The sequence below is a fragment of the Thalassophryne amazonica genome, chromosome 11 (assembly GCF_902500255.1).
Source record: "Thalassophryne amazonica chromosome 11, fThaAma1.1, whole genome shotgun sequence".
Taxonomy (NCBI): Eukaryota; Metazoa; Chordata; class Actinopteri; order Batrachoidiformes; family Batrachoididae; genus Thalassophryne; species Thalassophryne amazonica.
In genome coordinates, this window is record NC_047113.1 from 2,756,588 (window position 1) to 2,784,400 (window position 27,813).

Consider the following 27,813-nt stretch of genomic DNA (forward strand, 5'->3'; position numbering starts at 1 on the left):
ACATAATCAAAACAACGTTTTATTGAAATGTAGTTCAATAGGTAAAAATCAAGCAATAAAAATATTAATAAAAACACTAACAATATCAGAAATATGTCCTGACTTTGTCTTTCAGAGCATCTACAATCCTAAAATGACAAATAGATAGTTATGGCACCTTTCATCAATGATGTCATTCCTGAAATCGTGATTAGAAAAAAAGAGACTGCTCTTTATTTTACTTAATATAGATACACGTTTCAGAAGCAGTTGAAAAAGGCAACAGATAGGATAACGACTTCACGTCAAGTGGACATTTAGCTGGAGACATTCGATCTGCAAACTTAACTGCATTTATATTTTGCACAATACAAATTTTACAGCTGTATCACTGAATTGTATAATGCTCAAATAGGAAACAATACAGCAAGAAAAAAGGGCGATAAAGTCAAGAGATTAATTTGTTTAAAGATGTAAGTTATTATGACACAGGATTTTGTCTTCAGTCTTGGTCCCAGGCTCTTGAAAATAACAGCAAGTTCACAGTTGTAAACTAACATTTGTTTTGAGGAGTTGTTACTTAATAAGCACACAAACTGAGAAAATGTTTGACCAGCCACAGTTACAGCTGACGTTCCCCCGACACTGACTGATGTAGGAAGAGAGTGGGGTAACAATGAAGAAGTGGTTGATCTATGAAGGACAGAAAAACGCAAAGCAAGGAAGCCCTTCTTTTTATCAGATGGAATATTTTAAATTCTTAATAATGAATAAGTTTGCATACATTTGATGGTGATGCACAATTACAACATTCAGTTACATTCTCATAATAATCAGCAGTCCCTCGTGACAGGTCAGTCCTGGATCTTGAGTATGCTCCTCTTCTCAAGGTCGATCATTTCTTTGAGAATCAGAGTCATGTTGTAGCGAAGCTCCTGGAATTTAGACACAGGCACCTGAGGGGGGACAAAACAATCTCCACAACATAAAAAGGGCAGGAATTTCAAATAATAATAATTAGAATAACTGTCACCAAGTCAGGTAGGAGATGTACTCATATACTAGAACGTTTCAGTGATGATATAAAGTACGACAGGATTTTGGCCAACATTTTACTTCTTTTAGACAAACAACAAAAAATAATGATTGAAAAACTTTGCACAGATGAAAATGTTGCCCTGAAGCTTGAAAGCCCAGAAGGTATTTAATGATTCCTCTGAAGTAACAACAATGCAAAAACTGTAAAATAATAATAATATCTGTGCCCATTTCAGTTATTTCTCCAGCTGCATCAAGTTGATGTTGTAAGTTGTTGAAAGTGAAATTTTGGTACACGGCAAAAAAAAAAAAAAAAAAAAAAAAAAAAAAAAACATAAAAATGAAAATTTTTTTTGATGAGGTACAATGTACAAAAGTCTATTATTTAATTAAATAAAATGTCACTTGCCAATCAGCTGCAAGTCTTTCATCAAATTGATCCATTTTTATTGCCTGGACATAGAGAAACTTTTGTCTGTTTCTTCACTAGCTGCAACAGAGCAGAGCAGAGAAGGATTTTGTTAAAAGAAAATGTGTGAAAGCTTGACTCGAGTCTGTCATGTGCTTTGTGGCACACTGCAGCTGAAACTTCACGGTACAAGGAAACTGAGTGGAACACTGATGATGCCTGTCGAATTAAAGAGTTCAAGTCCTTTCAGTGTGTGTGTGTGTGTGTGTGTATATGTGTGTCTTGGCACACATTTTATGCTGAATGTCTTCCTCACTTAGGTCTAACTTGTTTTACAAGGAGAATGGAGAATGGGCATAGGTAGCGTTGAACCAGGGACATTCTTGCTGGAGGAAGTAATGTAAACCACCGCAACTCCATGATTTGATGCAATAAAAAAAAAGTGTAGAACCCTAAAAGTTGAAACACTTCTGGGCACCACTATAATGTTTTAAGTATACCTACACTGGCGAGTTACCCGTGGATATCCACAGGCTCTAGATTGGATAGTGCTTATGAAATAGGTAGCTGACATTTTTCAGTGGTGGTAATAAATTATGCAAAGTGTCTATAATGAGTCTGAATGGCATGCAAGTCCAGAATGTTTTTAGAACCTAGACGTTAGGTTTTCCCAATTCATTCTCTTCAGCTTCACCAAGCAGCTCGGCTTTTGCTTGCCTCTACTGGTGGTTGGCTCTCACTGCGGTATTGTATCACTTCCTGTTCTGGAGCACAGCGGTGTTTTTCTGTATCTGTTAGCTGTTTAATCTGCGCAGTTAGATTGATCTAGTTACCCAGATAACGATTTGTTTCACAGTGTAATCTTTACGTGCCTTAACTAAAGCACTCCCTCTGCTGAATCACCTCTAAATTATTTACACATTATTCACTTTGTGTGTATTTAGGAATCCACTAGCTTAGCGCAGCTACTAGCTCTTAGCCGGTTTAGCATGGCGGCTTCTCCTGTCTCTCCTGCACTTTTCTGCTCTGGGTGTGAAATGTTTAGTTATTCCTCGGCCTCCTTTAGCAGTAATGGTACTTGTAATAAGTGTAGCTTATTCATAGCTTTGGAGGCCAGGCTGGGCGAATTGGAGACTCGGCTCCGCACCGTGGAAAATTCTACAGCTAGCCAGGCCCCTGTAGTCGGTGCGGACCAAGGTAGCTTAGCCGCCGTTAGTTTCCCTCTGGCAGATCCCGAGCAGCCGGGAAAGCAGGCCGACTGGGTGACTGTGAGGAGGAAGCGTAGTTCTAAACAGAAGCCCCATGTACACCGCCAACCCGTTCACATTTCTAACCGTTTTTCCCCACTCGGCGACACACCCGCCGAGGATCAAACTCTGGTTATTGGCGACTTTGTTTTGAGAAATGTGAAGTTAACGACACCAGCAACCATAGTCAATTGTCTTCCGGGGGCCAGAGCAGGCGACACTGAAGGAAATTTGAAACTGCTGGCTAAGGCTAAGTGTAAATTTGGTAAGATTGTAATTCACGTCGGCAGTAATGACACCCGGTTACGCCAATCGGAGGTCACTAAAATTAACACTGAATCGGTGTGTAACTTTGCAAAAACAATGTTGGACTCTGTAGTTTTCTCTGGGTCCCTCCCCAATCGGACCGGGAGTGACATGTTTAGCCGCATGTTCTCCTTGAATTGCTGGCTGTCTCAACCTTCCTTTTCTCTCAAAAATTCTTGAAAGGGCAGTTGTAAAACAGCTAACTGATCATCTGCAGAGGAATGGTCTATTTGAAGAGTTTCAGTCAGGTTTTAGAATTCATCATAGTACAGAAACAGCATTAGTGAAGGTTACAAATGATCTTCTTATGGCCTCAGACAGTGGACTCATCTCTGTGCTTGTTCTGTTAGACCTCAGTGCTGCTTTTGATACTGTTGACCATAAAAGTTTATTACAGAGATTAGAGCATGCCATAGGTATTAAAGGCACTGCTCTGCGGTGGTTTGAATCATATTTATCTAATAGATTACAATTTGTTCATGTAAATGGGGAATCTTCTTCACAGACTAAGGTTAATTATGGAGTTCCACAAGGTTCTGTGCTAGGACCAATTTTATTCACTTTATACATGCTTCCCTTAGGCAGTATTATTAGACGGCATTGCTTAAATTTTCATTGTTACGCAGATGATACCCAGCTTTATCTATCCATGAAGCCAGAGGACACACATCAATTAGCTAAACTGCAGGATTGTCTTACAGACATAAAGACATGGATGACCTCTAATTTCCTGCTTTTAAACTCAGATAAAACTGAAGTTATTGTACTTGGCCCCACAAATCTTAGAAACATGGTGTCTAACCAGATACTTACTCTGGATGGCATTACCCTGACCTCTAGTAATACTGTGAGAAATCTTGGAGTCATTTTTGATCAGGATATGTCATTCAAAGCACATATTAAAGAAATATGTAGGACTGCTTTTTTGCATTTACGCAATATCTCTAAAATTAGAAAGGTCTTGTCTCAGAGTGATGCTGAAAAACTAATTCATGCATTTATTTCCTCTAGGCTGGACTATTGTAATTCATTATTATCAGGTTGTCCTAAAAGTTCCCTGAAAAGCCTTCAGTTAATTCAAAATGCTGCAGCTAGAGTACTGACAGGGACTAGAAGGAGAGAGCATATCTCACCCATATTGGCCTCTCTTCATTGGCTTCCTGTTAATTCTAGAATAGAATTTAAATTCTTATTCTTACTTATAAGGTTTTGAATAATCAGGTCCCATCTTATCTTAGGGACCTCATAGTACCATATCACCCCAATAGAGCGCTTCGCTCTCAGACTGCAGGCTTACTTGTAGTTCCGAGGGTTTGTAAGAGTAGAATGGGAGGCAGAGCCTTCAGCTTTCAGGCTCCTCTCCTGTGGAACCAGCTCCCAATTCAGATCAGGGAGACAGACACCCTCTCTACTTTTAAGATTAGGCTTAAAACTTTCCTTTTTGCTAAAGCTTATAGTTAGGGCTGGATCAGGTGACCCTGAGCCATCCCTTAGTTATGCTGCTATAGACGTAGACTGCTGGGGGATTCCCATGATGCACTGAGTGTTTCTTTCTCTTTTTGCTCTGTATGCACCACTCTGCATTTAATCATTAGTGATCGATCTCTGCTCCCCTCCACAGCATGTCTTTTTCCTGGTTCTCTCCCTCAGCCCCAACCAGTCCCAGCAGAGGACTGCCCCTCCCTGAGCCTGGTTCTGCTGGAGGTTTCTTCCTGTTAAAAGGGAGTTTTTCCTTCCCACTGTCGCCAAGTGCTTGCTCACGGGGGGTCGTTTTGACCGTTGGGGTTTTTATGTAATTATTGTATGGCCTTGCCTTACAATATAAAGCGCCTTGGGGCAACTGTTTGTTGTGATTTGGCGCTATATAAATAAAATTGATTGAATTGATTGATTGATAGGTGATTGATTGACTTTAGATCTCAACAGTTTATAGAAGAACTCAACCCTTTTATTCCCTGTTAATTCTGTAATTTTTTATGTTAATTTACTGTCTTAATATATTCATAAATTGTTTAGGTTCTTGTTATCATATGCACAATATTATTATTATTTTATTATTACTTCTATTTTGTCATTTCATTTTTAAGTGGACCACAATGGAAATACCCTTTCTTGTGTCATCCATGTATCTTTAATGTATTTATAATTTTATTATGTACTTACATTGAACTTACTAAATAAAAGTGCACACATTTTTAATATCTAGTAGATGATTTACCGCCCTCTGCTGGAATGGTGTGAGTCCAGAATGTCATTATCAATGTCCAGTGTTCAGTGTTGTTAGCTAATATCTGTAGTTTCTCCAAAAATATTAGTTTTAGCAATGTTCTGTTTTCGCAGTGTTCATCCTTGACCCAAAATAGATAAGCACACCAAATGGCAAAGATCAGCTCTCCCCAGTTTGTCTGTGATCAAAGTTGCTCACATGCACCCATGCATGCACACAGACTTCTTGTCTTTTCTGCATTCTGCTGCAAGCAGGTGCTTTTATTTTTACACATCCATAAACAGAGACTAGGGATGTCATGATCAGGTTTTTTTGGCCCCGATCCGATTCGAGTCATCTGATTTTGAGTATCTGCCGATACCGAGTCCCGATCCGATACTTTAAAAAAACTGAATGAACAATGAACAAATGCTAAATATATAATATTTTAATTTTAATCACCTTATTGTGTTATTTATCACTTAAACAGTGGACTTCTCCTTGAGGTAGCTTGAACAATCAAGTAATAATCTACCAGACTTAAAAAATGTACAAATTTCCATGTTATTTTATTTGTCTAAAAATAAATGTCAGAGGTTCCTTATGTTAAACAAGAAATGATCTAATCTGAAATAACAGGTGGTTTTAATTTACAGATGAAAGGTTTCTAAAGAACCATTTATTGATTTATTTAGCTATTTTAATTACAAGTGTTCTAAACTTTTAAACAGTAATCAGAAATTTTGAGGTAACAAACAACAACAAAAACATTTCCAAGGATTTTTTCTTCAAAAAACTGCTCTATAAATGAGCGATCCTGTGACACGTTTCTGTTTTGTAGAGATCAGTGGTTTCTGCACCGATCTGTTTTGCAGAGATCAGTGGTTTCTGCCACTAGTCTTCCGTGTTTTGGCCTGACACGTCGTTCCTATTGGACAGCGCAAAGCTACGTCACAGCTCAGAGCATCGAAAGTTGGATTGAACTTATGTTTTTTTCTTTTGTTCAATTAAAAAAAAAAAAAAAAAAAAAGATTGGGTTGAACTTTGACCGCGTCAGCCTGCCAAGAAGCGGCAATGCGAGCTCCCGTCAGAAGCGTCGCTTTAGTTCTGCTTTTGACGCGATGCTTCTGACACCTCTAAAAAGCAATGTGTCTCATTGAAAATAATGCTTTTTAGACCGATTCTTGATGCCTCTGAAGCTTCCGACGTGTGAAAGGCCCATTAATCTGCAATAATGATCTTGAAATAGCACTGATCAAAATAATGAGGATAAAATCTATATCTGATTCCTGATTGGGATGCAACATCCGATTTCGATCAAGTCTGAAACCACGTGATCGGGCCCAATTTCCGATTACGTGATCGATCGGGATATCAATCAATCAATCAATCAATTTTTTTTTATATAGCGCCAAATCACAACAAACAGTTGCCCCAAGGCGCTTTATACTGTAAGGCAAGGCCATAAAATAATTATGTAAAACCCCAACGGTCAAAACGACCCCCTGTGAGCAAGCACTTGGCTACAGTGGGAAGGAAAAACTCCCTTTTAACAGGAAGAAACCTCCAGCAGAACCAGGCTCAGGGAGGGGCAGTCTTCTGCTGGGACTGGTTGGGGCTGAGGGAGAGAACCAGGAAAAAGACATGCTGTGGAGGGGAGCAGAGATCGATCACTAATGATTAAATGCAGAGTGGTGCATACAGAGCAAAAAGAAAAAGAAACAGTGCATCATGGGATGCCACGTCTCCCTAACAGAGACGTGGCGGAAGACATCAAACACAGTCCACTTGTCACTCATGGTAACGGCAACATGACACTTAACTAAGCTAACAAAACCAATTGACCTACAAAAACATAATAGATCTATAACACTAACAGCACTGTTAAAATGACATGAACCACAATAACAGCATTTATAACCCCAAAACCCTGAACTCCCATGGTGCACTGCAACACAACATCCATTGTTCACTGTTGTTAACTAATATCGATAATTTCTCCAAAAAATATTAGTCCTATCAACTTTCCATTTTCACAGCATTCATCCTTGACCTAAAATACATATGCATACCAAACGGCTAGTGTCAGCTCTTCCCAGTTTCTCGGTGATCAAAGCCATAAACAGCATGCATGTATGCATGCATGCACACAGAGGCCACTTGGCTATGATAATATAGATAATTTAATCATACAAGCTGCACCCAGGTTTCACCTCTGACCTCTCGACAGAGTGGGCTACCTGTAAAACTCCCAAAATATTGCATTTTGATGAGAGAGCTACTAATGTCTGCATTCATCATTCCACTTTGAAATGTAGCTGCCGAGTGTGACTCATCATTTGCACCTTCTGCTAATTTAGAAAGAAGACTAAAATAAAATTCTACCACAGACATCCTTCAGTCAGTATTTTAAGAAGCACATATGTGTAAGTGGAAAAGTTCAGCCATCAACAGAAAGAATGCAAATGCCAGCTATCATTAAAACCAATGCTCTATCTCTGATGTAATCTGATTACATAAGCACTATTTGATATTTCACAGCAGTCGTCCATCCTCCTTCTGTCAACAGTTCTTCACTGACAATTATGTCTTAAATCTCCACGCCAGCCCCGCCCGCCTGTAATTAACAGTACAGCTAGAGTGTAGTGCCTCCTGTCGTGCTATAATGGTACTGGCACTTTCAGAATTTATTTATTATCTTTAAAACATCCTCAAAATGATCTTTAAATTAATTCAGAGTAATGCCCTATGTTGCGTGAATAAAGGTCAAATAACTGTACTTGACATTTTAATGCTATTGAATGCCTTCAATAATGAGGATATAGAGAAAATGTTAGGATTTGGGCCAATTTGATTTAGAACTGGGTTTTGAATTAATGATTTATGGTCATATTACAGAATGAAATCAGATCATGCTGAACAGTATGAAAAGCATTTTTACAGTACAGGAAGAAGTGAATTGTGTAAATACCTCAAAGCGATGAAAGCTGCCATCTGATAGTTTCATCTGCATCAGAACAGAAGGCTGCAGGGCTCTGGCTAAGGAGCTACGAGGACACAGACACACAGGCTCCGTTACTCACATACATCAGATGACTTTAAGAAGTCCTTGTTTTCTTATTGTTTTTAAAATCAATGCAGGAGGATCTGCAGAGTGCAGAAAATCAGGGTCATACAGTTCGACAAACTACTACTCCAAATCTGGAAAAGGTGGGCTGTATGGAAAATCAGAAAAAAAAAAGAAAAGTAATTCTTACATTTACTCTAACTTCTGTTTCATTCAGCCAGTATAACGGTAAGATGTTTCATCTTTTTTATACTCAACTCCATTTTATTTGTAATATACATCCATTCCTGTATTTCAGGCCTACAACACATTCCAAAAAAAGTTGCAAAGAGTTTCTGTCCGTCTTCATCTTCTGGGTTGTCTGGGTGTCTTGGTGGCTTTCCTCACTCTTCTCCTTCTTGCACAGTCACTCACTTTTTGAGAACCATCTACTCCACGCAGATTTACCATAGAGTGTCATACTGTTTATATTTCTTTGTAATTGATGTAAATAAAGTTCAACACATATTCAATGACTTGGAAATCTTCATGTATCTATCCTGTGACTTGTCTGAAGAAAACTAGCAATAAAACTGATTATTGCAACCTCATCTTGGCTTTTATATTTTTAATTAATTTATATCAAGTTGTAGAGATTTACTTTCAGTTTGAGTTTAAGGAAGATAATTTCAGAATTTTTTATACTGAGAAGCCTGATTTACCTTTTGTATTTGAAATGGTGTGAAATAACATGGGGCTGAAAACTTTTGCAAAGCACTGTAATATGCACAATAATCTTAACATAAAATAAAGACTGAGCGCCCTATGAAGTTATTTGTGAAGCGTTGCGGCTAATAGCACAGTCCTGGTGGCCACTAAGCCTGTTGCTGTTTATAACCGGATTGGTGATATTAAAAATAATCATTCCCACCGACTCCTAACTGCCACTGGGCTAATATGATGTCACACTATATGACTGTTACAGCTACGCTGATGAGCCAAAATCCAACAACTACGTCAACCATATAAAACACTATATCTGCCTTTTTGTATTTATTTTTTGAAAATGTAAAACAAATTAAAGAGAAAACATCTCCATAAAAAAAAACACAGCAAGAAAAAAAACTCTTAATTTAACAGCTTTTAATGTGAAGAAACTTATTCTCTTTTTTTATGAAAAATAAATTTCTTGTAAAGCTCTTAATACTGACAAAGCCAGGGAGGGATGGGATAAGGACTTGGGCGTGGAGCTAAATGAGTCAGTGTAGAATTTTATACAGAGTGCAGTGCTCTCCTCAATTCTACCACTCTATTTGGCAATGCTCATTAATCACCAGATAGTGGAAGAATGTAGCTAAGGAACTTAGCTACATTCTTCACAAATCAGTTCCACTGGACTAAGTTTTGTTTCTTCTGGGTGCACCTATCAACGCCAAATCACAACAAACAGTTGCCCCAAGGCGCTTTATATTGTAAGGCAAGGCCATACAATAATTACGTAAAAACCCCAAAGGTCAAAACGACCCCCTGTGAGCAAGCACTTGGCGACAGTGGAAAGGAAAAAACTCCCTTTTAACAGGAAGAAACCTCCAGCAGAACCAGGCTCAGGGAGGGGCAGTCTTCTGCTGGGACTGGTTGGGGCTGAGGGAGAGAACCAGGAAAAAGACATGCTGTGGAGGGGAGCAGAGATCAATCACTAATGATTAAATGCAGAGTGGTGCATACAGAGCAAAAAGAGAAAGAAACACTCAGTGCATCATGGGAACCCCCCAGCAGTCTAAGTCTATAGCAGCATAACTAAGGGATGGTTCAGGGTCACCTGATCCAGCCCTAACTATAAGCTTTAGCAAAAAGGAAAGTTTTAAACCTAATCTTAAAAGTAGAGAGGGTGTCTGTCTCCCTGATCTGAATTGGGAGCTGGTTCCACAGGAGAGGAGCCTGAAAGCTGAAGGCTCTGCCTCCCATTCTACTCTTACAAACCCTAGGAACTACAAGTAAGCCTGCAGTCTGAGAGCGAAGCGCTCTATTGGGGTGATATGGTACTATGAGGTCCCTAAGATAAGATGGGACCTGATTATTCAAAACCTTATAAGTAAGAAGAAGAATTTTAAATTCTATTCTAGAATTAACAAGAAGCCAATGAAGAGAGGCCAATATGGGTGAAATATGCTCTCTCCTTCTAGTCCCTGTCAGTACTCTAGCTGCAGCATTTTGAATTAACTGAAGGCTTTTCAGGGAACTTTTAGGACAACCTGATAATAATGAATTACAATAGTCCAGCCTAGAGGAAATAAATGCATGAATTAGTTTTTCAGCATTACTCTGAGACAAGACCTTTCTAATTTTAGAGATATTGCGTAAATGCAAAAAAGCAGTCCTACATATTTCTTTAATATGCGCATTGAATGACATATCCTGATCAAAAATGACTCCAAGATTTCTCACAGTATTACTAGAGGTCAGGGTAATTCCATCCAGAGTAAGGATCTGGTTAGACACCATGTTTCTAAGATTTGTGGGGCCAAGTACAATAACTTCAGTTTTATCTGAGTTTAAAAGCAGGAAATTAGAGGTCATCCATGTCTTTATGTCTGTAAGACAATCCTACAGTTTAGCTAATTGATGTGTGTCCTCTGGCTTCATGGATAGATAAAGCTGAGTATCATCTGCGTAACAATGAAAATTTAAGCAATGCTGTCTAATAATACTGCCTAAGGGAAGCATGTATAAAGTGAATAAAATTGGTCCTAGCACAGAACCTTGTGGAACTCCATAATTAACCTTAGTCTGTGAAGAAGATTCCCCATTTACATGAACAAATTGTAATCTATTAGATAAATATGATTCAAACCACCGCAGCGCAGTGCCTTTAATACCTATGGCATGCTCTAAACCTCCCTCGGTTATTCGATGGTACAGAGAAACATTTAAGGTGTTTCCTATGGAACATCTCAGTCCCATTTTAAAAGGTAACAGCAGAGTCTTTCTTAAAATATGGCAGTCCCTTCTTGATCATCTTCGCAGTGACTTTGTTGATCTATTGCAGAAAGGACGCCCGGTGTAGCCGACCGAACGGTCCTCCCTAAAAATCAGTCCGCCCTGCCTTCACGATGCATGCATCATTAGCTGCGGTTCATGGATTATCACCTTGTTTCTGCTTCAAACTGCCTCCAGTCACAGTCATCATCTACCTCAGTGACAGATATCTGAAGCTTTTGTACAACAATCATTTCCACATAAATTCAGCATTGTTTCATCATAAAAGACGGAGGAAGCGATCGGAGCGCTGCACCTACACGAGCTGCTAGCTGATGCATTCACTGCGCATCGGTCATTTTAAAGCGTCACTGAGTAACACTTCGTTTCTGCCTAAAACTGACTTTATAATGATTTAAGAGGTTTTACCTTGTCTTCTGATGGTTAATAATCCCATTAATCCATTTGATCGCTTTGGGTGAAGAGACTCTGTCTTAGACGAGCGGCTGAGCTCCGAAATGACGCATGCGCAGTAGAGGCAGGGCGGACCAATTTTTGGGGGGTACCAGACTTTGTCTTTGTATCCAAGTCACCGGGTGTTAAATGTCTACCTTTGACAGGATCTTAATACAAATGACAATGTATATGATCCAATGTGACGTTCCACACTCCCAGACCTAGCCCCGGCCACCCGGGTCTGGTCCATCGAGCCCCTCGACTTTCACTGCCACCCAAAGGACAGCGCACCCGACACCAGCGGTTCCCCCTGCGGGTGGTAAGCCCACAGAGTGGAGATGGAAGGTCCACATTGCTTTTTCGGGCTGTGCCCGACTGGGCTCCGTGGCAAGCCCAGCCACCAGGCACTCGCTGACGGGCCCTACATCCAGGCCTGGCTACAGATGAGGGCCCCCAGCTTCCTCCAGGCCGGGTCACGTTTCCTCTACCTCGTTCTATCATGGTGTCTTGTGAACCATTCTTAGTCTGACCTCTCACCTGAGACCAATTTGCCATGGGAGACCCTACCAGTAGCACAAAGGCTCCAGACAACACAGCTCTCGGGTGCATAGGGGCACACAAACCTCTCCACCATGATAAGATGATGGTTCCCGGAGAGGAACCATCTTCAACATTGCATTGAGGTCTGGGACAGTGTCTAAGGAGTGGCAAACTGGGGTAGTAGTCCCCATATTTAAAAAGGGGGACCAGAGAGTGTGTGCCAACTACAGGGGCATCACACTACTCAGCCTCCCTGGTAAAGTCTACTCCAGGGTACTGAAAAGGAGGGTTCGGCCGATAGTCGAACCTCTGACTGAAGAGGAACAATGCAGGTTCCGACCTGGTCATGGAACAACCGACCAGCATTTTACTCTCACATGGATACTGGAGGGTGCCTGGGAGTATGCCCACCCAGTCTACATGCATTTTGTGGACTTGGAGAAGGCGTATGATCGGGTACCCCGGGAGATACTGTGGGAGGTGCTGTGGGAGTATGGAGTGAGGGGGTCCCTTCTCAGGGCCATCCTATCTCTGTACTCGCAAACAGAGAGCTGTGTTCGGGTGCTCGGCAGTAAGTCGGACTCGTTTCCGATGGAGGCTGGCCTCCGCCAGGGCTGCACCTTGTCATCAATCCTGTTTGTGATATTCATGGACAGGATATCAAGGTGTAGTTGGGGGGAGGAGGGTTTCCAGTTTGGTGGGTTCAGGGTCTCATCACTGTTTTTTGCAGATGATGTGGTCCTGTTGGCTTCATCGGCCGGTGACCTCCAACACTCACTGGATCGGTTCGCAGCCGAGTGTGAAGCGGCTGGGATGAGGATCAGCACCTTTAAATCTGAGGCCATGGTTCTCAGCAGGAAACCGATGGATTGCCTACTCCGGGTAGGGAATACGGCCTTGCCCCAAGTGAAGGAGTTCAAGTACCTCGGGGTCTTGCTAACGAGTGAGGGGATGATGGAGTGTGAGATTGACCAGAGAGTCGGCGAGTCTACTGTACTATTGTGACGAAAAGGGAGCTGAGCCAAAAGGCGAAGCTCTCGATCTACTGGTCAATCTTCATTCCTACTCTCATCTATGGTCATGAATGTTGGGTCATCACCAAAAGAACTAGATCGCGGGTACAAGCGGCCGAAATGGGCTTCCTCAGGAGGGTGGTTGGTGTCTCTCTTAGAGATAGGGTGAGAAGTTCGGTCATCTGTGGGGAGCTCGGAGCAGAGTTGCTGCTCCTTCGCATTGAAAGGAGCCAGCTGAGGTGATTCGGGCATCTGGTAAGGATGCCTCCTGGGTGCCTCCCAAGGGAGGTGTTCCAGGCACATCCATTTGGGAGGAGACCCTGGGGAAGACCCGGGACTAGGTGGAGAGATTATATCTCCACACTGCCCTGGGAACACCTCGGGATCCCCCAGTCAGAGGTGGTCAATGTGGCCCAGGAAAAGGGAAGTCCCGGGTCCCCTACTGCAGCTTTTGCCCCCGTGACCCAAACCCGGAAAAGCGGTTGAAGATGAATGAATGAATGAATGAATGAATGAATACATGTATATGATCCAAAGTGTATTTATGTAACCCATGTACTTTATTTGGTAAGATCTGTGCTTTGTTTGTTTATTCTGTTAATGCAAAATTAAATAAAATGTTATAAGAAAATAATAAATCCAGATTCAGATCATGCTCAACACCAAAATGTAATGGGTTATTCAGCTTGATGATACTGATCAGCCTTCCTTGATTTATGGAGCTCATATTTAATGCAGATGAGGAATCATGTTAACACTAGATATGTGAAAGTTGACATTCTGCTTAAGTATGTGGTTGCAAAAAGAAGCCACTCTTTCCTCTCATTTGAAGTACCAGAAACATAATACACAACAATACACAGAATTCAAAGAGTTAAAGAGTGTTCATCCCCACCTTTAAATCTGCTGCCTTTTTTTCTGAGGAGTGCTTTGTTATAACACCTAAACTGGTCTGAATATTCCCACTAATCAATTTTCACATTTGTATCACTCACTCACCTTGTAGAAATAGCAACATCCACTCTCCATTTGAAATCTTCCATTGTGGGTAGGTGAGGATCCCGCTGGGAGGTCGCTGACTCCAAAGCTGCACGGCTGAAAACAAAGAGATGTGACACCATCAGCAACACTATTCTGAAATCCACGGAGAGTACCATATATAGCGGGTAAGAAAGTATTTAAGACATCACCATTTTTCTCAGTAAATGTACAACCCAATTCCAATGAAGTTGAGACGTTGTGTTGTAGTTGGGACGTAACACAGTGGTAAACATACCACTGTCCCGGCTTTTTTGAAACATGTTGCAGGCATCCATTTCAAAATGAGCAAATATCTGCACAAAAACAATAACTTTTATCAGTTTGAACATTAAATATCTAGTCTTTGTGGTGAATTTAATTAAATATAGGTTGAAGAGGATTTGCAAATCATTGTATTCTGTTTTTAATTTACATTTTACACAATGTCCCAACTTAATAGGAATTGGGGTTGTACTTCTAAAAGGTGTCATTGGCATGAAATATTCACCAGATGTCAGTAACAACCCAAGTAATCTGTAGATACACAGAAACCAAAACAAATATCTACAGAAATGAAGTTATGTGTAATAATGTGAAATTACCCAGGAAAAAAGTATTGAACACATGAAAAACGGGAGGTGCAAAAAGGTATAGAAAGCCAAGACACCAGCTGAAATCTATCAGTAACTGGAAAGCAATCCTGCCTCTTGTCAGTGCAAATTAATATCTGCTGGTTCAGTCCCAAATGATGGCCTATAAAAAGGTGTCTCATTACCAAAATGTCACACAAGAAACATCTCATGGTGAACATTTCAGTAAGACAATGATCCCAAACACGCAGCCAAGGAAACTCTCAGATGGGTTCAGAGCATGAAAATAAAGCTGCTAGAATTGCCCAGTCAATTACCTGACTCGAATCCAACAGAAAATCTATGGAAAGAACAAAAAGATATAGAAGCAGTCCTTGGAACCTTCAAGATTTGAAGACTGTTTGTGTGGAAGAATGGGCCAAAATCAGACCTGAGCAATGCGTATGAGTAGTTTCTCCATACAGGAGACATCTTGAAGCTGTTATTACTAACAAAGACTTTTGTGCAAAGGATTAAATGCATTTCAGCAAGCGTGTTCAATAATTTTTCCTGGTGTCATTCCATTTGATTACGCATAACGTAATTTCTGTACTTATTTGTTTTGGTTTCTTTGCATCTATGGATTACTTGGGTTGTTACCAACATCTGATGAAAATTTCATGTCAGTAGGAACTTTAGGAATAAATTCACTGAGAAAAATGTTGACATGTTCAATACTTATTTTCCCGGTGTATTTTACTATTTCACACACATTGTCTTCCTCCAACGTTCACTGGTGGGGAGCACCAAGATAGGGTTGGCCATACTAGGAGCTGTCTGTGTCTCATGGGATATAGAGATCAGGTGGATGGAGATGATGGAGGAGAAGGACAAGCAAGGAGATGCACAACTGATTCACCTAAGGGAGATACTTTTCCTGTAAATGATCTGCTCACATGCTCTGATGTTTTGCGCACAGAGCCATTTCATCACCATAAACCCTCTTACTTCTGTCATCTACTGAGCCCACATCTAAATAATATTGTCAGATTCAAGTGCACACTGCTCCTGAAGTCAATAACAGACGACACATTGATTGGTGTCATTCATGTTATGTCAAAACACACTTTTGATTAATTACCTACTGAAATAATGTGACTAATTAAGTGGCTTAGTGTCTTGTGCCTTACTTTGCTCTCATATTACACACCATGTAAGCAGCAAAGTGGCGTTGGATGCACCCCAAATGCCCTAGTATAGTGCATTTTAGACCATCGTCAAGCCAGGGATCAACATTGCTTGAGCTGGAAACACATAATTTTCTTACAACCCAATATACAGTCTATGGTTACAACATAACTCAATACAAGGCACTTGCTAGGCACCTGATGACCTTAATATTTAGGTCATGAAGTTATCCAGTGCAGAATATTACTCAGAGCTGGATAAGGGATTTGCCAGGTCTTGGCTTCTTGTTTGTGTGATCGTCTTGTCACTAACATAGTCAGTCTCTGCCAGAAAAGTCATGCTTGTAGCCCCTCAGTGCACTGGTGGTTATCAATCAATTCAATCAATTTTATTTATATAGCGCCAAATCACAACAAACAGTTGCCCCAAGGCGCTTTATATTGTAAGGCAAGGCCATACAATAATTACGTAAAAACCCCAATGGTCAAAACGACCCCCTGTGAGCAAGCACTTGGCGACAGTGGGAAGGAAAAACTCCCTTTTAACAGAAAGAAACCTCCAGCAGAACCAGGCTCAAGGAGGGGCAGTCTTCTGCTGGGACTGGTTGGGGCTGAGGGACAGAACCAGGAAAAAGACATGCTGTGGAGGGGAGCAGAGATCGATCACTAATGATTAAATGCAGAGTGGTGCATATAGAGCAAAAAGAGAAAGAAACATCATCATCATGGGAACCCCCCAGCAGTCTAAGTCTATAGCAGCATAACTAAGGGATGGTTCAGGGTCACCTGATCCAGCCCTAACTATAAGCTTTAGCAAAAAGGCAAGTTTTAAGCCTAATCTTAAAAGTAGAGAGGGTGTCTGTCTCCATGATCTGAATTGGGAGCTGGTTCCACAGGAGAGGAGCCTGAAAGCTGAAGGCTCTGCCTCCCATTCTACTCTTACAAACCCTAGGAACTACAAGTAAGCCTGCAGTCTGAGAGCGAAGCGCTCTATTAGGGTGATATGGTACTATGAGGTCCCTAAGATAAGATGGAACCTGATTATTCAAAACCTTATAAGTAAGAAGAATAATTTTAAATTCTATTCTAGAATTAACAGGAAGCCAATGAAGAGAGGCCAATATGGGTGACATATGCTCTCTCCTTCTAGTCCCCGTCAGTACTCTAGCTGCAGCATTTTGAATTAACTGAAGGCTTTTCAGGGAACTTTTAGGACAACCTGATAATAATGAATTACAATAGTCCAGCCTAGAGGAAATAAATGCATGAATTAGTTTTTCAGCATCACTCTGAGACAAGACCTTTCTGATTTTAGAGATATTGCGTAAATGCAAAAAAGCAGTCCTACATATTTGTTTAATATGCGCATTGAATGACATATCCTGATCAAAAATGACTCCAAGATATCTCACAGTATTACTAGAGGTCAGGGTAATGCCATCCAGAGTAAGGATCTGGTTAGACACCATGTTTCTAAGATTTGTGTGTTATTGCATCAGTACTCCTGTTCTATATTTGTTAGCGTACTAGACCTTTAAATAATAATAATATTTTTTTTAAGTCTTCCATCTTCTACTGTCCTGCACAACTGGAGTTACTGACTGTTACCTGCATTTCCTGGCTGAATTCCTTGGCTTTGTCCTCTGGATAATCTGGAGTTCTGTCTCCTTCACTTAACTGATCAAATGTTTTGCAATTAAAAAAAATAAAATGAATATTGTTCCTGTGTTTTATATATATATATATATATATATATATATATATATATATATACACACACACTACTACTACTACTAGCTGGGGTACCCGGCACTGCCTGGGTTAACCTGTTTTAGACATAGGCCAAATGCCAATCATTTTAATCAAAATAATTGCCCAACATTTGTTTTTGTAATGCTGATGTCTTACAAATGTAATATTTAATGGGCTAAAGTTTGTCCAGCAGAACTATAAGAGGTGGACTCCCCAAACTAAGTGGAAATACTTGGTTAAAAGACAAACACATTTGAAGTCCTTCATGCAGACTTTGTTTTTCAATCAAATTTATAACAAAATTACACACAAAAGGTAGGTAACAGTAAATGTAAATATCAATGAATCAAAATTGAGGTAGTGGTGTATTTCACTGTTTTTACATTGCAATTTTACAAACATAAAATGAATGTATTCAGACAGGAAGGCCAACTGGGTTATACAGGACAGTCAGGTGTTTAACAGTTGAGAACATAAAGTAGCTGAAGAAAGAGATTAAATAAACAGATGACCAACACATATACAGGGCTGGAAATTTGAATCTGCCTGGTCATACCCACAGCTGGCTATATTGGGGGTAATTTTCAGTTCAACTTTTAAACCATGGTACCAGTTTGTTCCCCATGCCATGAGGATTCAGAATATATATAGTTTTTAGGGCTACATATTATAGTTTGGGAGTTTATCCCGGACAGACAGAAAGACTGACAGAAGTGGCAGCATGAAAAGCACATGGTACAACACTGTATGGTCTTACATAAAAGGCTATTTTTTACATAAAAGGCTATTTTGGGGGTAATTTTCAGTTCAACTAGTAAAACAATGGTACCAGTTTGTTCCCCATGTCATGAGGATTCAGAATATATATAGTGTTTAGGGCTACATATTATAGTTTGGGTGGGGTGGAATTAGAATTGACCACTTTATACTTTTTGTACTCAGGCTTTCTTGATGACATCATCAGGATTGGCGGGGGGAATAGGAATTAGAATTCTGACCACTTTCTAATTGTTGTACTCAGGCTTTCTTGATGACTGAATTCTGATGAATTGTGACCGCTTTATCCTTTTTGTATTTCTTGATGACATCATCAGGATTGGGGGGTGGGGGGGGGGGTGGAATTAGAATTCTGACCTCTTTATAATTTTTGTACTCAGGCTTTCTTGATGACATCAAGTAACCATAAAAGATAAACAGATAAAGAGAATAGATTAAAGCATTAAATTATTGATTGCCCAGAACTTTGAAAAAATGGTACCAGTTTGTTCCCCATGTCATGAGGATTCAGAATATATATAGTTTCAGGGTTACATATTATAGTTTGGGAGTTTATCCCGGACAGACAGACAGACAGACAGAATTAGCCCTTTATGTATATAGATGCTCCCACTTCTCATGAGCTGAACTCAAAGATCTAAAACATTTTCTATATACAAAATACCTATTTCTCTCAAATATAGTTTACAAATCTGTCTAAATCTGTGTTAGTGAGCATTTCTTCTTTGCTGAGATAATCCATTCCCACCTCACACCGGTGGCATATCAAGATGCTGATTAGACAGCATGATTATTGCACAGGTGTGCCTTAGGCTGGTCACAATAACAATGATAAAGAGAATGGATTAAAACATTAAATTATTGGTTACCCAGTAACTATAAAAGATAAAGAGAACAGATTAAAGCATTAGCCCAATAACCATAAAGAATCAAAGTGAAAATTCTTTTTGTCTAAGATTTCTAGCAATAATGATTAAACCTGAATTCTGTAATAGATCTATAGATTATTTCTAGTAATAATGATTAAAGCTGAATTCTGTAATTGATAACTAGATAAAGAGAATAGATTAAAGCATTAAATTATTGGTTTCCCAGTAACCATGAAAGATAAATAGATGAAAAGAATACATTAAAGCATTAGCCCAGTAACCATAAAGAATTAAAGTGAAAGTTCTTTTGTTTAAGATTTCTAGCAATAATGAATAAAAGCTGAATTCTGTAACAGATCTATATATTATTTCTAGCAATAATGATTAAGGATGAATTCTGTAATAGATCAATAGATAAAGAGAACAGATTAAAGCATTAAATTATTGATTGCCCAGTACCCATAAAGAATTAAAGCGAAAGTTCTTAAGTACAGAAGTGACTTCAAATCATTAAGGTACAGACATGACACACACAGTCGACCTTACATAAATATACTTGCTTCGCAGCGGGTACACCTGCTAGTATATACAAAATGATTGATATAATCCATGAAAATGTAATGTATTGTGTTTGTGTGAACAGTTTGGGTAAAGCTGCAGTTACAAAAGTGATCATTTTCAACATATTAGCTATTCTAAAGTGTGTAATGTCTGAAGAACACAGCATACCGATTTCCAAAAACCACACTGGCGAAATCTGTGATGATGTTTTCAGGTATCCTATTGAGAAAATAGAAAGAATACATTTATTGTTTGAGGCCTGAAAGCAAGAGAAAGAATTAATTCAAACACAGAGGAGTATGGTACAATAAAAGCCCTCACCTGAGTTCTCTGAGATCTTCTTTGAAGGACTAAACAAGGAAACAAGAATGTAAATAATTATTTACCTTACAATTTGTGAATTTTAAACTGAAGATTTCTGCATTTATGAAGACGAAAACCCAGCATTTCTTATCCCAGATATGCCAGACTAACGACTATACCACCATGCTGCCACCTATGTAGCTTCCCTCCTGCAAGTTTATATTAAAAAATATGCCCACAATATTTTAGGGATAAGGATTGCTGTGTTTGTGGGTCATTTTATTTATTTACTAGCTGGGGTGCTGCCCGGGTTAACCAGTTTTACACACCGGCCAAATGTCAATCATTTTAATTAAAACAATTACCCAACATTTGTTTTTGTAATGCTGATGTCTTACAAATGTAATATTTAATGGGCTAAAGTTTGTCCAGCAGAACTATAAGAGGTGGACTCCCCAAACTAAGTGGAAATACTTGGTTAAAAGACAAACACATTTGAAGTCCTTCATGCAGACTTTGTTTTGCAATCAAATTTATAACAAAATTACACCCAAAAGGTAGGTAACAGTAAATGTAAATATCAATGAATCAAAATTGAGGTAGTGGTGTATTTCACTGTTTTTACATTGCAATTTTACAAACATAAAATGAATGTATTCAGACAGGAAGGCAAACTGGGTTATACAGGACAGTCAGGTGTTTAACAGTTGAGAACATAAAGTAGCTGAAGAAAGGGATTAAATAAACAGAGATGACCAACACATATACAGGGCTGGAAATTTGAAACTGCCTGGTCAAGGAAATTTTTATCAAGGAAATAAAATTTCCTTGATAAAAAAAAATTTCCTTGATGTCATGAGGATTCAGAATATATATAGTTTTTAGGGCTACATATTATAGTTTGGGAGTTTATACCAGACAGACAGACAGACAGAATTAGCCCTTTATGCATATAGATTATATTCTTTGCATTTTCCATATCATCCCAAATTTTCTGATTTGGGTGTCCATCATCTCTAACACAAAAACAAGAAACGGTTTCATCTTGTGATTACACACATGATGGAATTTAGGAGCAGGTATGGCTGAAATTACATAGGCCTACAGCTTGAAATGAGCTTGTATGTCAGTTTCATTCATTTCGATAATCTAGGCCTGGTGGCCACCAGGGCCACTGCTGCTTGTCCCCCCCCACCAGTGTACGTTTTATAGGCTAAGTGAATCATCAATTCATAATTATTTACAGCCTTGTCTGACAGTGTTTAATCCCACCTTACCTCCTGTTTCAGTGATGCTGCAGGGATGCAGATGGCGTCAGACAGCACTCTGTATATTCCTGCTACAATGTGACTTAGTCTCTCCTGTGGGATGGCACTGCTCTCTGTTATAGTCTTCATCACTTCTCTGCAGTCTTTCCCTTCTATGGCACTGACCACAGCTGGACAGAAAATGTCACATGATTAATTTATAGTTTCAGCTGCTAATCCTGACTCACAGTTACAATGTCTAGATCTGATCAATGGTGGCAGGGAGCCCAGACCTATCTGTCTCCCGTAAGTGACCAGGTATATGGTGGGTACCATTTTAAAGGGTATACCATGTAGTATCAGAAAAGTGGATCGGTGGTCAAAATCAAATGTCAAATGGTTGATAACGTCATAGACTAAGAAAATTTGTGATCAACATGGAAAAATAACAAAATTTTTGATTTCACTGAATATTAAGAAGATGTATTCTCGTTTCAGATAAAAGGCCTATGATGGCCTGAGTCCAAGTTTGATGTAAAACTTGGACTGATGAACTCATCCCATCTGCTCAAAATTATGTTAATCAGTGAAATCACCTGCTGCAGCCAGTGGCTGCAAAGAAAACCTGCACCCTTTTGGCCCTTTCTGGAATACTTTGGACACCAGTGATCTACATGTACATTGTATTGTGTACATGTAAACTGGATTAGCGCAGACCTAAATCCCATATGATTTATTCCTGTAATAAACTTTGTTATTTTTGCAGATAAAAGACTCCCAATGCCAGATCTAGTCTGTATTTTATGTACTGATGACTCTTACAAGAAAGACAACACTGTGAAAAGGTTTGACAGAGAACAGTGGGACGGAGTGAAGTCTACAGCAGAGAAAAGACTTCAATGTCCAAAAGGGTTACGATCCAAATACTAGGCTCTGTGTACCAATTTATCAACTGAGCTATGGGAAAAATGTGGCTAATATAGTACCTGTTACAATAAATTTAATGCCATTTCCTAAAGATAGAAAGTTGTATGAAACCATAAAAAAGATGATATTACAAAAAATAGTCAAATGATTTTTTTTTTTTGGCCTCATTTGACCTTTGACCTTGATCAGTCACATCAACCACCACTGGGTGCACTTAAGGATCCACTTTTCTTGTACTACATGGTACCTCTCATATATGTGGTCACTTCCATCAAATAAATGGGCTGGGGTCTTATGCTATTTGAGAGGCAGGCCTATGCAGATCCTATTCCAGATCTATATCCTATCCTATTCAATTAGCCCTCTGTCAGACCCTTCGACAAGGTCTTTGATCTCCAAGTTGCCCCTGGTTTCTCAATGACATTTGTGTGTGTGTCATCAGATGAATGTAAGGTGTCATTGTAATGTGCTTATCATTAAGCACATTACAATGACGTGGTGTCCAAAAAATGAGGTGGGCTTCATAGATAATTGGCAAAGCTTCTGGGGAAAACCTGGTCTTGTTAGGAGAGACGGCATCCATCCCACTTTGGATGGAGCAGCTCTCATTTCTAGAAATCTGGCCAATTTTCTTAAATCCTCCAAACCGTGACTATCCAGGGTTGGGACCAGGAAGCAGAGTTGTAGTCTTACACACCTCTGCAGCTTCTCTCCCCCTGCCATCCCCTCATTACCCCATCCCCGTAGAGACGGTGTCTGCTCCCAGACCACCAATAACCAGCAAAAATCTATTTAAGCATAAAAATTCAAAAAGAAAAAATAATATAGCACCTTCAACTGCACCACAGACTAAAACAGTTAAATGTGGTCTATTAAACATTAGGTCTCTCTCTTCTAAGTCCCTGTTAGTAAATGATATAATAATTGATCAACATATTGATTTATTCTGCCTAACAGAAACCTGGTTACAGCAGGATGAATATGTTAGTTTAAATGAGTCAACACCCCCGAGTCACACTAACTGTCAGAATGCTCGTAGCACGGGCCGGGGCGGAGGATTAGCAGCAATCTTCCATTCCAGCTTATTAATTAATCAAAAACCCAGACAGAGCTTTAATTCATTTGAAAGCTTGACTCTTAGTCTTGTCCATCCAAATTGGAAGTCCCAAAAACCAGTTTTATTTGTTATTATCTATCGTCCACCTGGTCGTTACTGTGAGTTTCTCTGTGAATTTTCTGACCTTTTGTCTGACTTAGTGCTTAGCTCAGATAAGATAATTATAGTGGGCGATTTTAACATCCACACAGATGCTGAGAATGACAGCCTCAACACTGCATTTAATCTATTATTAGACTCTATTGGCTTTGCTCAAAATGTAAATGAGTCCACCCACCACTTTAATCATATCTTAGATCTTGTTCTGACTTATGGTATGGAAATTGAAGACTTAACAGTATTCCCTGAAAACTCCCTTCTGTCTGATCATTTCTTAATAACATTTACATTTACTCTGATGGACTACCCAGCAGTGGGGAATAAGTTTCATTACACTAGAAGTCTTTCAGAAAGCACTGTAACTAGGTTTAAGGATATGATTCCTTCTTTATGTTCTCTAATGCCATATACCAACACAGTGCAGAGTAGCTACCTAAACTCTGTAAGTGAGATAGAGTATCTCGTCAATAGTTTTACATCCTCATTGAAGACAACTTTGGATGCTGTAGCTCCTCTGAAAAAGAGAGCTTTAAATCAGAAGTGCCTGACTCCGTGGTATAACTCACAAACTCGTAGCTTAAAGCAGATAACCCGTAAGTTGGAGAGGAAATGGCATCTCACTAATTTAGAAGATCTTCACTTAGCCTGGAAAAAGAGTCTGTTGCTCTATAAAAAAGCCCTCCGTAAAGCTAAGACATCTTTCTACTCATCACTAATTGAAGAAAATAAAAACAACCCCAGGTTTCTTTTCAGCACTGTAGCCAAGCTGACAAAGAGTCAGAGCTCTATTGAGCTGAGTATTCCATTAATTTTAACTAGTAACGACTTCATGACTTTCTTTGCTAATAAAATTTTAACTATGAGAGAAAAAATTACTCATAACCATCCCAAAGACGTATCGTTATCTTTGGCTGCTTTCAGTGATGCCGGTATTTGGTTAGACTCTTTCTCTCCGATTGTTCTGTCTGAGTTATTTTCATTAGTTACTTCATCCAAACCATCAACATGTTTATTAGACCCCATTCCTACCAGGCTGCTCAAGGAAGCCCTACCATTATTTAATGCTTCGATCTTAAATATGATCAATCTATCTTTGTTAGTTGGCTATGTACCACAGGCTTTTAAGGTGGCAGTAATTAAACCATTACTTAAAAAGCCATCACTTGACCCAGCTATCTTAGCCAATTATAGGCCAATCTCCAACCTTCCTTTTCTCTCAAAATTCTTGAAAGGGTAGTTGTAACACAGCTAACTGATCATCTGCAGAGGAATGGTCTATTTGAAGAGTTTCAGTCAGGTTTTAGAATTCATCATAGTACAGAAACAGCATTAGTGAAGGTTACAAATGATCTTCTTATGGCCTCAGACAGTGGACTCATCTCTGTGCTTGTTCTGTTAGACCTCAGTGCTGCTTTTGATACTGTTGACCATAAAATTTTATTACAGAGATTAGAGCATGCCATAGGTATTAAAGGCACTGCGCTGCGGTGGTTTGAATCATATTTGTCTAATAGATTACAATTTGTTCATGTAAATGGGGAATCTTCTTCACAGACTAAAGTTAATTATGGAGTTCCACAAAGTTCTGTGCTAGGACCAATTTTATTCACTTTATACATGCTTCCCTTAGGCAGTATTATTAGACGGTATTGCTTAAATTTTCATTGTTACGCAGATGATACCCAGCTTTATCTATCCATGAAGCCAGAGGACACACACCAATTAGCTAAACTGCAGGATTGTCTTACAGACATAAAGACATGGATGACCTCTAATTTCCTGCTTTTAAACTCAGATAAAACTGAAGTTATTGTACTTGGCCCCACAAATCTTAGAAACATGGTGTCTAACCAGATCCTTACTCTGGATGGCATTACCCTGACCTCTAGTAATACTGTGAGAAATCTTGGAGTCATTTTTGATCAGGATATGTCATTCAAAGCGCATATTAAACAAATATGTAGGACTGCTTTTTTGCATTTACGCAATATCTCTAAAATCAGAAAGGTCTTGTCTCAGAGTGATGCTGAAAATCTAATTCATGCATTTATTTCCTCTAGGCTGGACTATTGTAATTCATTATTATCAGGTTGTCCTAAAAGTTCCCTAAAAAGCCTTCAGTTAATTCAAAATGCTGCAGCTAGAGTACTAACGGGGACTAGAAGGAGAGAGCATATCTCACCCATATTGGCCTCTCTTCATTGGCTTCCTGTTAACTCTAGAATAGAATTTAAAATTCTTCTTCTTACTTATAAGGTTTTGAATAATCAGGTCCCATCTTATCTTAGGGACCTCATAGTACCATATCACCCCAATAGAGTGCTTCGCTCTCAGACTGCAGGCTTACTTGTAGTTCCTAGGTTTGTAAGAGTAGAATGGGAGGCAGAGCCTTCAGCTTTCAGGCTCCTCTCCTGTGGAACCAGCTCCCAATTCAGATCAGGGAGACAGACACCCTCTCTACTTTAAGATTAGGCTTAAAACTTTCCTTTTTGCTAAAGCTTATAGTTAGGGCTGGATCAGGTGACCCTGAACCATCCCTTAGTTATGCTGCTATAGACTTAGACTGCTGGGGGGTTCCCATGATGCACTGTTTCTTTCTCTTTTTGCTCTGTATGCACCACTCTGCATTTAATCATTAGTGATCGATCTCTGCTCCCCTCCACAGCATGTCTTTTTCCTGGTTCTCTCCCTCAGCCCCAACCAGTCCCAGCAGAAGACTGCCCCTCCCTGAGCCTGGTTCTGCTGGAGGTTTCTTCCTGTTAAAACGGAGTTTTTCCTTCCCACTGTAGCCAAGTGCTTGCTCACAGGGGGTCGTTTTGACCGTTGGGGTTTTACATAATTATTGTATGGCTTTTGCCTTACAATATAAAGCGCCTTGGGGCAACTGTTTGTTGTGATTTGGCGCTATATAAAAAAAATTGATTGATTGATTGATCATTACGCAAACACATTTGTCTTTTTTGTAAATGAATTAATGAATTCATTTACTGTACAACATACATACTTATGTTTATTTATGTGGTTTCTGGAAGAAGGTCCTGCTTGTCGTGTGTTTCCAAGTCTAGAACTAGTAGACTGCCTCTGATGTCTCAAAAGTCTAAATTGGTTTCATGATTAAAACATACACTTAACCCAGACTAGTGCTTTTCTAATTGTGTTTTGAACACTGGGAGTTTTGACAACCTGCAAGAGCAGACTGTTCCTGTTGATGCTACGGTGTGATACTATCCAAGCAGACACTTGTTGGGCGTCTCGGCTTCCCATTTTAAGATGATGCCCTCCTGGTAATATCCAGATGTATTTTAGGCCTTCCAGCACATCCATACCTGTGTGTCTGTGTGTATCATTCCGCCTTTGAGGCAGTGGAAGGTGGGCAGGTCCAGCTTCTTCAACCGTTCTGGGATGCTCAGATTACAGAGTGTTGGTACCACTTTCTCTAGTTCTGTGGTGAGTTTCCTTTTCTTTTTTCTGTATCGCATATTCACTGAAAGATTGTTCACGTTAACAGAGGATTGCTATGTGCATGAGAGTAACTGTAAGTTTTGTACATTACTTAATAAAGGTCTTTATACAATCTGGTACCAACGATAACGCATAAGCTACTTTATTCCATAGTTAGCACAACAAATAAATGAATTATTGGTACATCCACTTTACCTTCTAGTGTTTTTCTGAACGTCTCTTGATCCACATCCTTCAGGTTTTTGGACAAAGACTCAACCTCTGGTGGTATCGTGCCTCCCAAAAAGTTGGAGTTCTTCACTTGGCTCGAAGACATGACACACTACGTTAACAAAAAAATAAACAAACAAATACACAAAAAAGCAGATATGTAAGACGGTGCCGCAGTCGTTTTAGTCTTGTTTTGATTATGTGACCACTTCCGCCTTCGTATCACGTGTTGGCGCTCGTGAATCTCGCGGTGTCAGCTTACGTCATCAGAGAAGAAAGGATTTGCAGAAATGGTTGTTCCTCCTTAATCGACAAAAGGTTGGCGTTTTTTTTAGTTTAATAACTTCGAAATAAAAAATTAAACATCTTTGTTAATCGTCAGAAGAGGGTAATATGGGAGTAAATGTAACTCGACGGCGTTTTGTATTTTGTAGGCATTTAGCAACTGGCTAACGATGTTAGCTTGCGTTCTAATCCCTTAAAGTCAAAATAAGCTT

General features: G+C 39.5%; 2 protein-coding genes across 2 annotated transcripts in view; one reads left to right on the forward strand and one right to left on the reverse strand.

The window, feature by feature from the left end:
- Nucleotides 1–107: 107 nt before the first annotated feature.
- commd5 (COMM domain containing 5) lies at nucleotides 108–27,541 on the reverse strand. Its single transcript, XM_034181198.1, has 7 exons — nucleotides 27,302–27,541; nucleotides 21,532–21,692; nucleotides 20,273–20,301; nucleotides 20,120–20,170; nucleotides 14,216–14,311; nucleotides 8,157–8,232; nucleotides 108–935 (listed from the first exon to the last, which is right to left on the reverse strand). Exons 1-7 carry the CDS (start codon nucleotides 27,420–27,422, stop codon nucleotides 834–836), a joined length of 636 nt encoding a protein of 211 aa, XP_034037089.1. The 5' UTR covers nucleotides 27,423–27,541; the 3' UTR covers nucleotides 108–833.
- Nucleotides 27,534–27,813, forward strand: part of fam199x (family with sequence similarity 199, X-linked) — a 35,315-nt gene continuing 35,035 nt past the window's right edge. Inside the window, exon 1 of the mRNA XM_034181197.1 lies at nucleotides 27,534–27,634. The gene's annotated coding sequence lies outside the window, so the exon portion shown is untranslated. The remainder of the gene's footprint in view (nucleotides 27,635–27,813) is intronic.

Excerpts from the sequence above, each read along its gene's own strand:
- commd5 (XM_034181198.1), bottom strand. The coding sequence starts at position 27,422 with ATGTCTTCGAGCCAAGTGAAGAACTCCAACTTTTTGGGAGGCACGATA. Across the intron at positions 21,693-27,301 it reads GTTCAGAAAAACACTAGAAG|CTGTGGTCAGTGCCATAGAA; the intron begins GTAAAGTGGATG and ends TTTTCTGTCCAG. Across the intron at positions 8,233-14,215 it reads GATGTTGCTATTTCTACAAG|CTCCTTAGCCAGAGCCCTGC; the intron begins GTGAGTGAGTGA and ends GTGTCCTCGTAG.